The following is a 15,545-nucleotide window of genomic DNA, read 5'->3' as shown; positions in this document are numbered from 1 at the left end:
ATACAAAATAATGCTAGTTGGGCATTTCTCCAGGAAGCATGATTAGGACGACATAGTAAAGTAGCTAGGCAGCTCTCAGTTTAACATGATTCACACTTGTGGTTTATGACTTCTCACTATCTATTTATTTAAAAATGGTTAAAAATCTCAAGGATATATGCCCTATTTTGACATATATATACAGTATATATAATATGAGGATATGGGATCAATATTCATGCGAAATACTAACGATACAAACAAATCTTTTAGAGGATGACTGGAGGAAATCACCATGGAACCATGAGCAGGATGGAGCATAGTTGGAGGCCAACGTGACTGTTGGCTGTGCAGACAAACAGCATATGTGACATGATCCAAGAGACTAGAGTGCATAGCTGACAAAATGTCTGTGGCAGTAATCCACAACAGCCCGTCTGTGAGCTGGACTGCAAAGTTAATTCATGCTCCACAGAGGTCTCATACAAAGTGTGGAGTTAAAAAAACAAAAACACAACCTCTACACAAACAAACATACCAAATATTCCCAACCTCCCCTATCTCAGTTGCTGCAGTTCCGGAGAGGCAGGGGAGGACGGGGAGGTCGAGGAGGAGGTGGAGGACATGGTTAAAGGAGGTAGCTCCTCACAGGCAAAATAGTCCTTGAGGGGAGCGAAGAGATGACGGATGACCGGCACACTCCACGCCTTCCCCAGCACCTTCTGCCTCTGCTGCCGGTTCATGTTCCTCACATCGGTGTAATGTTTGGGGAAACCAAAGATCCTGGTGAAGAATAAAGGCGAAGGCACACACGTGTTATACAGTATACGCATCTCTGCTCCAGGTAACAGTGACAGTAAACGGAATAGGTTTTGGACAGACATTTGAAGCCACCTTGAGCGCTAAGATATTGCAATTCTATATATTTATTTGAGGAAGTTTTATAAACCTAACGATTAATTAAAAAACCTAATGAAAATAATCATTAGTTGATATAGTTACATTTAAGAAATAGTGTGAGGTGGGGGTCAGCATGTCACTGGGACACTATGTGTTGAAATGCCATAATGCAATTTGCCAATGTTGTGCCACACAAATTCTGTAAACCTGTATTTTTTAAGGTTAGAATAAGTTTCTTTGTTTTTAATATATGGTACACAATTCTTTTTTACTACATTGCAAGATACAGCACGCACACCTACTTTTCCAGTTCTGTGATCCAGAGGATGTCCCCCTTGCCGTTCTGGAGGACTGGCAGCAGAGAAGAGCTTTTGCCCTGCTTCAGAGAGTTTGGATTGGTGGTTATTGTCCTTACCTTGTTGACCTGGAATAGAAACAAAGCGATGGATTATTCATACCTTAACCACCAAGGAATTAGGGGTGATAAAAAAATAAAGTAAAGAGGACTACTACATCATATCCTTCTTCAGCAAAACCAAGCAAAAGCAGAAAAAGCAGATGTTCTTTTTTACAAAGTAAATATCGGACTGACTGACGTGATGCTAGCAGAAGGAAAAGTAAATATTGACAGTACATTGCAATACTCAACACTGTCGAATCACAATACTTCTAGAATTGGAATAAAAAAATATCCCACTCCAAATCCAATTGGTCGCCCGTCTGTCGGGAAAGAATCGAATTGGGACAAAAGCATATCGTCCCAGCCCTAATTGTATCATACAGTGCTCAGTGTATCCCCTACTATTCATCCTGATCCTGGTCTTTGGAATTAAAATAGTAATTAAAAAAGTAAAACTTTATCAGGACGCATAGTATCCTGATCCATGAAATAACTGGCCTTTAATAATAAATACCTGCCTGCTTCTATGGGAATGTAACATAGGGGGTATACTTATTTTAAGAAATAATACTTATTTATTTAGAAAACATTATTCATTCACAAAGAAAATTGGGTTCCTTAAAAGTTGGATTTTTCCTCATTTTTTAATTAAGGCATTAAACATCCATTTCCAAAAGATGATTTTTTTTATTATTCTTTTTAACCATCTTCAGCATGGGTGTGTATACTTATGCTGGGCACTAGACCTGAACGAAGAATCGTTATAAAATCGCAATATTAATTCACGATATTTTTTTTTTATTACTTTTTTTTTTTTTATGACGTTGATTCTCATTTAATTTGACGATCCGAGTGCATCCCAAACACTACTACTTTCTCCGGTGAGTTTTAAACATAACCTGTAGAAAATAGGTTTTAAACCGCTGGGATGCTCTCCCTTCTCCTCATTGGAGCCTCTCTGTTTACACACTGGTGGTGATGAGCAATGTGCTATTGGTGCCAAAAATAAATCTCTGTTTGGTACTGCCAATTTATTTAGTTTTGTCATGGTCAAAAAAATGGTGCCAGAGAATCATTATATCCATTCTAAGCCAAAAAAAATGTGATTCATATTTTTCCCCTGAATCGTGCAGGCCTTGTGAGCACTTGGACACGATGCTTTTATTATTTGTATAGGGTGCAAGTCGGTGTCATAAAAAGCGCTATCTGTAATTGTTTCGACGGTATAGACACTTCTCCTTTTTCCTCTCTTCTTCTTCTTGTGAACATTTTTTTGAGAAATAAAGCCACATTAATTCGGCAACTTACAGGGACTGTAAATAACTGAATAAAAGTGAACCAGCAGGCTCAGTAACTGACCCGGGCTTCTCTGCCGATCTCCAAGCAGTCCTGGAGATCCAGCTTGTCATTCTGGGATGCTATAATGGGCCTAATGGGAGACAAACAGCAAACACACAAAGATAAAACAAATTGGAATTTCAAAATAAACACGCATCTTAAACATTATGCCTATTGATGAAATTTGATGGTTGATCATTGAAACGATACATCGATCCAGAACATAGTACCCCAGTTAAAAACCATTAGTGTTGAGTAATTTAACCCTTTGAATTTATGTCTGTTTGAGCGTCTCACCTGCTCATTCCCGGGATGTTTCCCCAGAAGTAACGCCGTCTGTGAGCAGGGCTGACTTTGACGGCATCCACTAGCACCGGGTTGCACTGTTAAAAAATTAGACAGCACATTGGTTAGAGAAAACAGAAGAGCAACGAGGAGAGCAGGAAAGGGTGATAAAAACAGGGAGGGAGAGAAGGGGAAAGAAAACAAAGAGAGGATCCCTTAAGGTAAAAACCAAAGAGAAGTTGAAGGGGCGAACCTCGAGGAAGCGGCAGATGTTGACTCGGTCGTGAGTGTTCATAAAGACCACGTTCTCAAACAGCCAGAAGAACGGCCGGGGGTCTTCCTCTTTGGGCTTCAGCAGCGTAAGGATGCGATAGAACTCAAAAAACAGCCTGCCAGTGCCCTCTGCCCAAGAGAGGAAGGAATTGCAGCAAAGAAAACATCTTCATAATAGTCTCTAACACTAATACACACAATCTGAGTTATAGTTGTGTATTATAGAGAGGCAAAGTCCCTCCCCTTCCAGTGGACCCCATGGGACATCGAGAAATGTGACATCTGGCAAGATCCGTTGCTTGTCTGAGTACACTTACATCCTGGTACCAAACGCACTTTGATGTGTGTACTGTTTCTAATTGTGTATTTTCAGTCCTACATTTTAACATAATTTTGAATACAAACCCAGACTTTCCCTGACTTGCAAAATAATCTTTTAAAATTGGCCAATATCATATGTGTAATTATGGCTCAATTCAATTTATTTCTCTCCCCCCCATTTACGATCGCACGTATTTTTCCCGATATAAGGTCCCATGGTGGTCCACCGGACACAATAAACAAACAAAATTCAAGAATCACAAATATTAAACTTAAATTTACAATTAAAATGTTTGAAAATGTAGGTTTTAAAATGGAAAGTTGGACAATGTAGTTCCCAGTGTGAAGAATATGTATAAAAAACAATGACAACCCAATAAAGACAATCCAAGATTTGCAGACGTGGGACCCACTGAGTTGGATTAGATATGATCAATTCATCTGTTAAAACTGAATCAGGTACTAATGATTATTTCCTTTGATTTAATCAACTGAGCAACTTGTTACGTTTGCGAACGGTCACCCAACAATGACAAATGCACCAAGTGCCAAGGGAGTAAGTGAGCATCCACAAAGCGTAGCTTCTATGGCGCCATCACCCGCCGTTACTGTCGCAGAGTGGAAGAATTACCTACTCTCCTTAGTACAGGAGAAGCTTGCAGACAGTTTGGACTTACATCAGCTGTTTAGGTTTAATTACTAATGTTAACCAGCATATTAGTAAGCAATTAGTCGGTGCCTATGTTAACGTTAACTAGCACACTAGTTAGCAGTATTTAGCCTGTGCCTATGTTAATGTTAACTAGCATGCTAGTTAGCAGTAATTAGCCTGTGCCTATGTTATCTCCTAATATATACCTAGGTACACCAATGTCTTCCTAATAAAAATTTGAATAAAAAAAACAACAACAAAAAACACCTGTGTACTACTCAAACCAGACTGTCTGCTGGAGGTCCTGTGGGAATACTGTGGCGAATCATTTTCATATTTTTTGGAGCGATGGGAGGGAGGTTCTTGGGGTTCTGGGGCTGTTTTTAAAAAGACAATGGTTCTAAATTTCAAAGTCATGTACCTAAATGATCTGGATGGTTTTGAATATCCAAAGCGAGACAAATACCTTTTGAGTGTGTTGTTAGTGGGGTGCAAAAAAGCTTTGACCAGAAAATGGCTGAAGAAAGACAAACCATCAATAAATGAGTGGATTGATATAATCTATAACATATACGTTATGGAAAGAATTACTTTCAAACTACGGAACCAAGCTTATATGTTTGAAGAGAACTGGTCAAAATGGTTGAGATGTGTGTCATCTGTAAGACCTGATTTCATATAAATCGTAAAAATAAGGTTAAAATTCTTTTAATCTTTTCCCTATTTTTTATACAGTATCTTAAAAAAAATTCTGTTTATGATGTGCTTATGTTCAACTGCTATTTCATCCTAATGCTCAAATCCTCCTTTCGTCATGTTGAATCCTTAGTCAAGAACCTTTTTTTATCCCCCATCTTCAAACGGCATCTTTATATTTTCTTTATGCATGATGCACGTATGGTAACTGCTGTTTTACTTGATGCACAAATCCTCCCCCTGTCACGTTATGTTGTATGTTCCGTGCCCAGAAGGCACATACTGTATGTTTATGTTAAAAGAAAATCAATAAAAAGTAAATAAAAAACAAACAAAAAAGAAAACACCTGTGTGGTGTTCAGAGGCTTCAAAGCAGACAGGTGTAAATCACAGTTCCGTACCATAAAGGCCTTTTCTGAGTGGGTTGACGATGGAGAGGTCGTTGCAGGGGCTGCCACCAATCAGCAGGTCAAACGGACCCCACTGCTCGATCTGGATCGTCAAAGAGGAACAAGGAGTTGGTTTAGTTCAGTACTGAGCCCTCGTCATTTCAGCTCAGGGAGGAAAGAGCAACTCCTTCTCCTTCTAAATAACACAGTGGCACTTCTCCTGCTGAAGAAAAACCCAGCCATCTGGTTTTCATTGTATTTCAAAGAGTGCACTTAGGTTTCAAGTGGAAAAATTCATATTTCCATCAACTGGAACAGGATGCTGTTGTTGAGTTGATGGCCTTTGTCCAAAATATTATTTTATTTAAATCTAACAAGGCTTGCGCAACACAGACAACGATTTGACACTGAAGAGCCAGGGTTACGTTAAGGCAAACGTTTAACCTTTTTTGCCAAATAAATAACAAGTATGCTGAAATTAGCAATGTGCAGTACCAAGACATGGGAGCATGCCTATGTTCCCACATTTCACACATTTTTCTTAAAATTAGGCCCCATGTTCCCACATTTCCATTTTCATAAATTCTGTATCAGATTTTATCCCGCTAACCTTACCAAAATCTGGTGGGAGGATAGGGCTTAAATTGGAGGAAAATATAGAAACACAAGACCTAATTTTTGAAAATATCCTAGAAATGTGGGAAAATAGGGCCTAATTTTCAGTGAACAACAAATTCTTAGAAATGTGGGACCACTGGGCTGTGGGAACATAGGGCCGACCCCCCAAAATGCATCCAACTGAACCAAAAACCATGACGCAAAAACGGTTAATTTTGTAAACCATTCCACGCCCAGGGTGTAAGGATGTGGATGAATGGAATCAGAACATACGTGTTCCTCGGTGATGAACCGGACGTCACCAACGTGGATGATCTTCCCATCGTGGCCAACAGTTGCCACAGCAATCGAATCCTCGCAAATCTCTGAGGCAACATATTTCTCTACTTTGAAGCCGAGATCCTTCAGCACCAGGTAGCCTGAAGAAACACACGCAGACATATAATGCTGTAAGCCTCTAACAGACCTCAAAAACAACCAGGAAGAAAGTAGTAGAATTAGTATTTGTTAGGTCTAGAGCAGGGGTGGTGTTCTCACCTGTTGCTATGCCATCAAACAGTGAGAGAACTCGGATTGGTCTGCGCTGGTTTGCAGGGATGGACGGATAAACACGGTGAGGTTCCTACAAAGAAAAAACAACTGTAGTAACTGAGTAAGTGGGATTCCTCATAAGGAGAAACTTGTGTTTGTATGGTGTTTTGTGTGTATTTGTGTTGGACTTCAGCCTGCAAAGCAAATTGCCAATCAGGGATGTTCATGAGATTAATATTCTTGTTTGTGCAATTTGGTTTTTAGTGAATTTTATTTTGAAATGTCAATGGTTGAGTTTGTATACAGTAGATGCTCCTCATCTATACAGTATTTATGTTATGTTCAAAGACAGAGGTCTGCTCCTCAACACTGCTGCATGTTGCTCCCCCTCCCTCCCCTTTCAGGTCTTCAGCTGACCTGTCAAAATAAAGGCCTAAAATGCCCAAAGAATAATCTTTAAAAAAAGATGAAGAAAAAAACAGTACTTATCTGTTTTTCCTGTCACCACCATGAGTGCCATACTCTCGGCACGTACTTTGCCTTACATTACCTTGCGATACACTACACAGTATTACGGTTTATTGGAAAATAGCATTTACTGTTTTTCCGACACCAGAAGAGACAAGAAGCTAATGTTAGCAAACGGTGCGATCCCTACATACTGTTTCCAGGTAAGGTTAATTTTTCACGTTCAACAACCCCCAAAATTGGTTAAATTTGGCTGGGAGAAGCTTTTGTAACCACATATTTTGTTTCACAAACAAAAATGTTGGATTAAAAAAAAAGAAAAACACAAACACATTTCTTTGAATTTACGGTTATGAAAGTAGTTAAAAAATGATGTGTTGATCACTGACAAACTCCATGGCGCTGTTGTTGGCGAACAAGTCCTGAACACGGACGCTCCAGTCCTCTCTGGGGATCAGAGCACCGTGGGGGCGATGAGGCTGACACAAGTAGCAGATCCACGGGTCCAGTAGCTTCAGGGCATCAAACGTCCCCTGACCGACAAGGATGTTGAGACAGTCTGTGCAATAACATCTGCAAATGTAGAGAAAGAGACGAGGAGGACAGAGATAGAATAGCAATTAAACAAATGAAAGAAAATGGACCTTGATGCTTAATTAAAAAGTAGAGAAAGAGTTAAAGAGACAAACCTGCAGCAGCTATCGTTGCCACACAGTATGACCTCCAGTCCATAGCAGCAGATAGTACAGTAGGACTGATATCCATCGTCATCATAACGATACAGAGTTTCTGTCAAGTTATTCTACGGGGACACAGACGGCATCACAGTTTAACAGACTCATAGCACAGGAAGAAATACACTGTTGAGCTTAAAGCGATGGTTCAGATTAAGGGTGCTTGTATGAGCTACTTCTCCATAGTCAGTGCGTTAGCTACAGTAAAATTAGTACTTTGATGACAGTAGAGATACCATCCACAGCATGACATTCCTTAGCTTCCTGCTGGTCCTGCATGCTTCTCCAAATTGGGGGAGTGCTGCCCCCCCTTCTACTGTAGCTAACACACTGACTAAGGAGTAAGTAGTCCATAATGCCACACTACATTCCAGACTATCCCTTTAATGTTGTAATTTTTATTGTCATTCCCGATAATCTTAACTGGCATCCAAGACCCCGCATTAATCCTCCCTTGTGTTGTCTTCCCACTCGACATGCAACCTTTTCTTTTTCTGGGTCAAAATGTCAAGAATTCCAACGTTTTGGTCGTCTTTGACTTACATTACCTTGCAATACATCACACAGTATTTCGGTTTATTGGAAAATAGCATTTACTGTTTATCAGACCCCAAATGAGACAAGAAGCTTACGTTAGCGAACGCTGCGTTTGCTAACTCTTTTCAAAGTTTTTGTCACTGTTCCTGGTGTTTAAAAAAAAAAAAAAAACGTTTTCAATGTTCTGTTATCAATTTTCTTTCAAATGCTATAAAATTGAATAAAACACAAATTCAAATTCAATGAACGCAGTAAATTGAATATTTATCGACTTTATTTCAAATGTTTTTTTTACAATATGGTAGAACCCCCCCACCCACCTTTCTGATATAGAAACCGTTTGGAAATGGGTCAGATTTGACTGTGAGGACACCAGAAGGGTTAATTGTTTACAAATCACATTCACAGTGAACTGAGGAATCCTGATTGTCAGTCACTGCTAGCTGTGACATAAAGAGAAGTGGACTATTCCTTACTTTACACTCCAAGCAGAGGCTTCCTTTGAACAGAGGGTGGGATAACTCAACGTCTTCAGTCCCACAACACAAACAGAAGTCTGCAGACAAACCACAAAAACAGATACAAATGGGGAAATTATCTAGAAGCCAAGCCATTCATCCATCCATCCATCCATCCATAAATCCATCCATAAATCCATCTTCGTCCGCTTATCTGGTATCAGGTCGCGGGGGCAGCAGGTCCAGTGGGGGACCACAAACTACCCTTTCCCGAGCCACATTAACCAGCTCTGACTGGGGGATCCCAAAGGCGTTCCCAGGCCAGGTTGGAAATGTAATCCTTCCACCTAGTCCTGGGTCTTCCCCGAGGGGAAAGCTGGACGTGCCTGGAAACCCTCCCTAGGGAGGTCCCCAAGAGGCATCCTTACCAGATGCCCGAACCACCTCAACTGGCTCCTTTCGACATGAAGGAGCAGCTGCTCTACTCCGAGCTCCTCACCCTCTCTCTACCACAACTCATTCAAGAAGCACAGAATGAAATTTGACTTCCATAAAATGGTATGCATGTTATTTGCTGGAGCTGCTCCCCCCGCGACCTGATATCGGATAAGCGGACAAATATGGATGGATGGATGAAACAGTATACTTTTGATGTTGGTTTTGTTTTGTTTTTTTAAATAAACTTACAAATCATTTAAAATTGTAATACGAAGATTCACTGGAGGATTAGCATTTTTTACATTGCTATGCACAGGTAAAGCACACAACCACTCATCACCCAACTGCTCATTTCACCAGTGAAAAATCAAATATTTATGCATAAAAGGCAAGGAATTTTACACTCACCTTCAATGTCCAGGTTAATGTCCATGATCCTACGAATAGTCTCCTCTGCAAGTAGAGAAATAACAAAGTAGTATGACTTTAAAGTATAATTCTAACATCTTCTAACTTCTAACTCCTAAATTCTAACTTCTTTCTTATTTGTGATTGTGTTTTCTTCCGAAGGGAGATTTTATTTGAAATCCATCCAGTTGCACAGGCTGTTGTTTGTTCTTACAAAATGAATATTTACACATTACTAAATTAAAACATTTTGCACCACACAAACTAGTTCTTACGTAGAGTTGTGACCTAGTAACTGCACCCGGTAACCAACTAAGAAAGCGCACGACCCATTACTTGGTCTGAAAAATCCTGCGAGTTAAAATTAATGTTCTTATCAAAGGAGTTTGGTGGCTTTGAAGAGAGATGAAATGGCGTATGTATGATACTCTTTGTATGCCATTATTGGCGTGTTATCAAGAGCTACAGCTTCAGTTCCCCGTCATGAAGAGCTGTCTGACAATAAGATTAAGGGGTAAAAATACTCTAATTATAGCGTCCACTTAAACTGATATAGATATTTTTTAGTGTGTAAAATGTGTTGAGCTGGGGCGGCCTATAGCTCACTGAGTAAGTGCACTCGCCCCATTTTGGCTAAGTCCAGCAGCGGCCCGGGTTCGAATCCAGCCTGTGGCCCTTTGCTGCGTGTTATCCCCCATTACTCTCTCTCCCCATTTCACATGTCTATCCTCTGTCTAATAAAGGGAAAACCCCCGAAAAAATAATCTTAAAAAAAAAAAATGTGTTGAGCTGCTGCCCCGGTCCACAGCAGGACATTACCCAGCTTGTGTTGGTGCTCCCACCTGCTTCTCCAAACTGGGGGCATGCCCCCCAGCTAACACACAGACTACGGAGAAGTAGCTCATACAACCACACTATTAAACATCAGAGCTATACCTTTGCATTTTGAAATTCCAACCTAATTTAGTTCACTTGGGAAACAAGCGTGTGGTTAAGTTGTACTCAAAAAGCACTTTACACATAGAATGCAAGTCTACATCCACTCGCTATATTTGCAAACTTGTGAACCATTTTCTGATTTGATTCATCATTTGAAAATTACTCAGTTTGGAATTAACTCTCAATTCAAATTTAAGTTGGACTAATAGAAATAAAATTCTGTTTGGTACCTCTGAGTTTTTGGTCCGGCTGGGTGTAACCGCTGGTCGTCTGTTGGACCTTATTGTAAGATTTGGTGTAGGTCCTCCTCTTTTGCGGCACAAAGTCAGGTGACATGTCATCCTCAAATCCATCAAATAGACAGTTTTTCTTCTTCTGAAGCTTCCCTCCCTTAAGCTTTCCTTTCCCCACTCCTTTGACCTTCTCCCACCCTCTTCCCCAGTCATCTCTCTCTCCCTCCCATCCTTCCAGCTCTTGTTTCCCCATCTCTGCTGCCAATCCTACTCTGGATCCCTTCCCCTTCGTGGCTCCTTTAGGCGAGTCACATTCTTCTTCCCATGCTTCCCATGTTTTTTCACCACCAACTCTTTGAGACGACAACCTGTTAAGACAGACCGACACTTCCTTCAGCTCAAGGTTCCTCTTGCTGCTCATCATGGTGGAGGATTGGATAGGGGGATGAGAGGAGTTGGTCTTAATGAAAAGTTTCTGCCTCACTTTTGGTCTTTTGTTTGTTTTGGTAGCACCTGGACAAGAGACAATCACATATGTATGCATCAGATATTTTACACAACAGTTAAAATCATGTACAAAGGGGGTTGTGCATGAATGATAAGTCAAAAAAGTTCCCCTCTGCATATTAGATTAGCGGCTGATAGCTGCTTCTGCAATATGTGGACATGCATAGTGTAGGCACTAGAATCCTCCACCGTCCAAGCAGGAACTTCCTGTTTAACGCTTTTCTGACTTGAAAAAGGGATTAAAACAGTAGTAGTAGTCTATAATGCAATCAAGAAATGTGCATTTAACATACAACAAGAGCATTGACTAAAATTACATTAATGCTTCAATTCTGTTGAGTACCTCTGAGTTTACCTTTGAGTAAGACTCATTTTACCCACCACAGTCTGGTTATAAGGAGTAAATCTATTCAGAAATCATTTGTGTCTTACCGTTTGTGGCAGACGTTGGTTTCAGGCCGTCTGGCCCACTGGGTTGAAAGCCTCCAAATGCCCAGTCTAACATCTGTTTCAGAAGCTCGTCTTGGTCCTCAACACATGCAGAAAACTGTTTCTTACAACGTAGAGCTGCCTCCTGATAACACACAGACATAAACTTAAGCAGCAGCATCATATCAGCCTTTTCAATTTATGTGCCAAATTTGATCCAACAGACATGTTGTTAAAGGTCCCATGGCATTAAAATGTCACTTTAAGAGGTATTTTAACATTAATGTGTTCCCATGTGGTTTGCCTATGCTCCCCCCAGTGACTAGAAATGGTGATAGATGTAAACCGAGCCCTGGGTATCCTGCTCTGCCTTTGAGAAAATGAAAGGTCAGATGGGCCGATCTGGAATCTTGCCACTTATGAGGATTACCTCTTCTTTCTCTGCTTTGCCCAGCCAAAGTATTTGGCCCAACCATAAGAGAGAGAAATCATGGCTATCAAACAAGCAAAGTGGCAGTTGGCCAACAGCAAGTCGTGCTCATATTGATCAGAAAAGACAGACCTGCAAGCACAATAAGATGGCTTCTCGGTAGGTAACAAGGATGGCGAAGGAGTTGGAACAGAACTGCTGGGTGAAGGCAGCCAACGGTTTCAGAGCCTGCAATCTGACCTGGATTCAGAGCGGAGAAATCAGAGCATACGATGGAAATTGATAGAAGAATATCAATATTTATAACAGTAAATTCAAATTAGCAATGGCAAATTGTAGGCGTTAAAAATTGTAATCCCAAACACAACAAGCAAAAACATATAACTCAACAAATTGTAACATAATCGTGACAAATTCTATCAAAAATATGTTTTGAAAAGCTGTCATTGTGATCATGTATTCAGTGATTCGAGCCTTCAGATTAATATCGACATGTAGTCAGTGTCATAACTGTATTTTATCTGGTACCAAACACAGGGATCCAGTGGTAAACTATCTCAATATCACTTTACTGTCACCTTGAATATGAAGCATTTATGTACACGATTATTTACTGTGTGAACTGACACATCAGACTTACCTGAGAGGACACGTTCTGACCATACCACGCCACCATCCTGCTCTCTGGATGTTGATTCTCTTCCCTCAAGGGTACGATGATGGCTGGCCAGGGAGAGAAGCCCTCTGGCTTACCCCAGACCAGCTCCCCCAGCACATCCTATAAAACACAGACAGTTTTTAATCTCACCCAACAATTGTAATGGCAACTTCAGTAAAAAATATGTGTTTGTACACTTTTTAAGCGTGAGAATGTTTGAAAAGATGAATGCAGATTTTATTTAATAGTAGATGTAAAGTTGCAGCAGCAGATTACCAGCAGTTCTGTGGAGTTGTTTGGTGTGCTTGGTAAAATGACTTTGTCGTCATCATCATCATCTGAGACCTCAATGACCTGTCCCTGCGGAGTTTTCTCATCTGCAAAAACAGTGACAATGGCTGAATGTCTTCATACACATATCACATATAAATAAACAGCTTTTTAAAGAAATGTGGAGGCTTTGCTTCTTTCTAACTTGAAGCAACTGTGGTTATGATTTTTTACAAAACTTAGTAGCATCATGGCTGAATAACAAAACCTCATACTTTTTTTACTTTTAGTACATACATACTGCAGCTGTCCTTAAAAAGTATGTACAGCTGCATGCCCATAGCATGGACATACCACTTCTTCATAACATTGCTCCTTTTGCTCATTTTAGTTGTCCAAAGAATTGTGGGTCAAAAAAGCCAGAAAAGCATGCTGGCTTGCATACTGCAAAATCTGCACAACAATACTGTCAGTCAGAATCAGTGTTGATTGTAACCAAAGCAGAAGGACAGAAACAGAGCTGTAGCCGAGCCAAAGTAGATCACTTTATTAATTAATTTATCTTAATTCATTAATTTATTGTAGATAGAGTTAATCTTCAAACTGTAAAAAACAAACAAAAAAAACTGCCCAATAATCAGCCAGGGACGATGATCACTCTATCCCTTCTGTTTACAACACTGTGAGCCTAAGATTAAAAATAATATCACAAATTGTTTCATTCTTTTTTTTAGATGATTAACAATATTTCACATTTCTTACTTTTTGATTTGATTAGACTGTTGATCTGGCAATTTTTGGAATCTTCGGTGACATCAACCACATCTGATGAAAATCGAAAACAGTCATGTTGGTAATTAATATCCAAAAGATTTGGAATTACTGTTAGACTGACTCCATTAGTTAATTAGAAACATAGTGTGCTATGGCTTCACAGTGCCCAGCTAGCAGTCTTACCGGAAGAATTGTCTGTGTAGTCGGAGTCCTCCATAGAGCTGCAGCGTTTGGAAGGAAGATGTAGACTGGGTTTGGCTTCTTCATTGTTATTATCATCATCATCAACATCATCATCATCATCCTCTGATAAAATCCCTTCTTTCTTATCTTTCTCATTGCCACCATAGTCTGCCTGGACAGGTGTCCTTATGTGGGGTAGTCCTGGCCAACCTGTTTTGGAGGTTTCCTTGCTGGTACAAAAAACCTTGATGATCACACACTAAAGACAGACAGATAGACAGACAGACACCAAAAACAGCAATAAACCTTTCATCAATCTTATTATCTTGAGGAAAAAAAATACCTTATGAACATATGTTCCATGTTGGAATTATACAGACCTGGGGTCTCATTTATAAAACTGAGGATAGGAGCCTTACAAAACCTGTAGTATGTAAGGAAGTTAAAAATGCACTTAATTAATTCTAATTTCCAATTTACTGTATGTTAAATTTAATCTTAATCATGCGCCTCTGTTGTCCCTCCTAAGTTGCCTTAACTTCCGTCTCTTCCTCACAATACTGTCTCATGGTGCTGAGGCAGGTCTCAAGTAAAATGCTGCTGCGCTTTTTTATTTGGAAACTGGGTTGTGACCCTCCACTATTTAGTGCCTCAAAGCACTAACCATATTAACTAGGCTGTTTAGTGTCATATTTATGGTTTATAATAGTTGTAACAATGCTTTGTGAATTCTTTCGGCACGGTTTCTGTGCAATGTAAATAGAGGCTCTGCAGAGTGTGTAAATCTGTTGTTTAACGTCTAGGAGCAGAGGTCCAGAGAAATAGGGAAAAGTAGAGCAGAAGCCAATTACTATGATATTGTCTTCTGCAGAGTAAATAAATACTGGAAAATCATCAGCTGGAGTCATCAGTCTTCACATCCTAATTACATGTTACAGGTACACCCCAAAAAACGACGCATGCCAAAAAAGAAATTAAGATTTATAAAACTGTGTACGCACATCTGTACGCAATGTTCCCTTTATAAATCACAGATTATATAATAGTGTGTGTATGTGAATCAGCCTCCTATCGCCTTATCTCTATGCTAATGGTAACCATGTTTAGTGGTCTAGTGGTGAATTAAGATTCTTTCTGAATACAGCACTATTATATTGGTACATTATCCAGTAAACTTCCTTAATAGGTTTTGCTTTTAGCACTCACCTTAGCAAACACCTGTGTCCTGTGAAGGGAGCTTGGTAGGGCCAGGATGTCAAGGAAAAGTCTATGCAAGGCAGAGTGGGGCCTAATGGCAGACAGCATCTGAATAGACAACATGAGCAACTCTTGTTATGAAATTTGATAGCTACTGAACGCACGCCATCATACTCTGCTTCTGTCTGGTTAGTAGTCCTTCCCTAGGTATTGTCAGGGCACACCCTCATACTCTGCTTCTGACTGGTTAGTAGTCCTTACCTAGGTACTGCACATGTGCGACTTCAAACAAAGATGGAACAGAAGGGCTATGTCTCACACAGTAGTCAAAACAGAGAGCTCAACACAAAAATGAATAGTAACCTATTCTGATATAACCTTGAAATACAATTATGAATGTGAAACTGAGCATATTATGAGCACTAGGGATGTAATCAACCAAAGAAAATCTTGGTCGACTAAAGTCGTGAAATTTCACCCGGGGGGGGGGGGGGGGGGGG

General features: G+C 40.1%; 1 protein-coding gene and 1 long non-coding RNA gene across 2 annotated transcripts in view; one reads left to right on the top strand and one right to left on the bottom strand.

Moving 5' to 3' along the window:
• Window positions 1–2,544, top strand: part of LOC117947607 — a 3,962-nt gene extending 1,418 nt beyond the window's left edge. Inside the window, exons 2-3 of the long non-coding RNA XR_004657271.1 lie at window positions 1,190–1,193; window positions 2,456–2,544. This is a non-coding gene — a long non-coding RNA (uncharacterized LOC117947607). The remainder of the gene's footprint in view (window positions 1–1,189; window positions 1,194–2,455) is intronic.
• Window positions 1–15,545, bottom strand: part of LOC117947591 — a 33,540-nt gene that overhangs the window by 8,804 nt on the left and 9,191 nt on the right. The window contains exons 7-26 of the mRNA XM_034876662.1: window positions 15,055–15,153; window positions 13,849–14,107; window positions 13,654–13,716; window positions 12,898–12,998; window positions 12,604–12,741; window positions 12,096–12,203; window positions 11,537–11,678; window positions 10,595–11,110; window positions 9,426–9,470; window positions 8,598–8,677; window positions 7,540–7,652; window positions 7,240–7,423; window positions 6,389–6,473; window positions 6,125–6,270; window positions 5,246–5,336; window positions 3,156–3,304; window positions 2,915–3,000; window positions 2,639–2,708; window positions 1,182–1,303; window positions 261–762 (exon numbers count right to left, since the gene is read on the bottom strand). Coding sequence (XP_034732553.1) covers window positions 537–762; window positions 1,182–1,303; window positions 2,639–2,708; window positions 2,915–3,000; window positions 3,156–3,304; window positions 5,246–5,336; window positions 6,125–6,270; window positions 6,389–6,473; window positions 7,240–7,423; window positions 7,540–7,652; window positions 8,598–8,677; window positions 9,426–9,470; window positions 10,595–11,110; window positions 11,537–11,678; window positions 12,096–12,203; window positions 12,604–12,741; window positions 12,898–12,998; window positions 13,654–13,716; window positions 13,849–14,107; window positions 15,055–15,153 — 2,823 coding nt within the window. The 3' untranslated portion in view covers window positions 261–536. The remainder of the gene's footprint in view (window positions 1–260; window positions 763–1,181; window positions 1,304–2,638; window positions 2,709–2,914; window positions 3,001–3,155; window positions 3,305–5,245; window positions 5,337–6,124; window positions 6,271–6,388; window positions 6,474–7,239; window positions 7,424–7,539; window positions 7,653–8,597; window positions 8,678–9,425; window positions 9,471–10,594; window positions 11,111–11,536; window positions 11,679–12,095; window positions 12,204–12,603; window positions 12,742–12,897; window positions 12,999–13,653; window positions 13,717–13,848; window positions 14,108–15,054; window positions 15,154–15,545) is intronic.

This window comes from Etheostoma cragini, chromosome 7 (genome assembly GCF_013103735.1).
Source record: "Etheostoma cragini isolate CJK2018 chromosome 7, CSU_Ecrag_1.0, whole genome shotgun sequence".
Classification (NCBI taxonomy): Eukaryota; Metazoa; Chordata; class Actinopteri; order Perciformes; family Percidae; genus Etheostoma; species Etheostoma cragini.
Note: the sequence above shows the minus strand (reverse complement) of the source record. Positions and strands in the feature narration are given on the sequence as shown.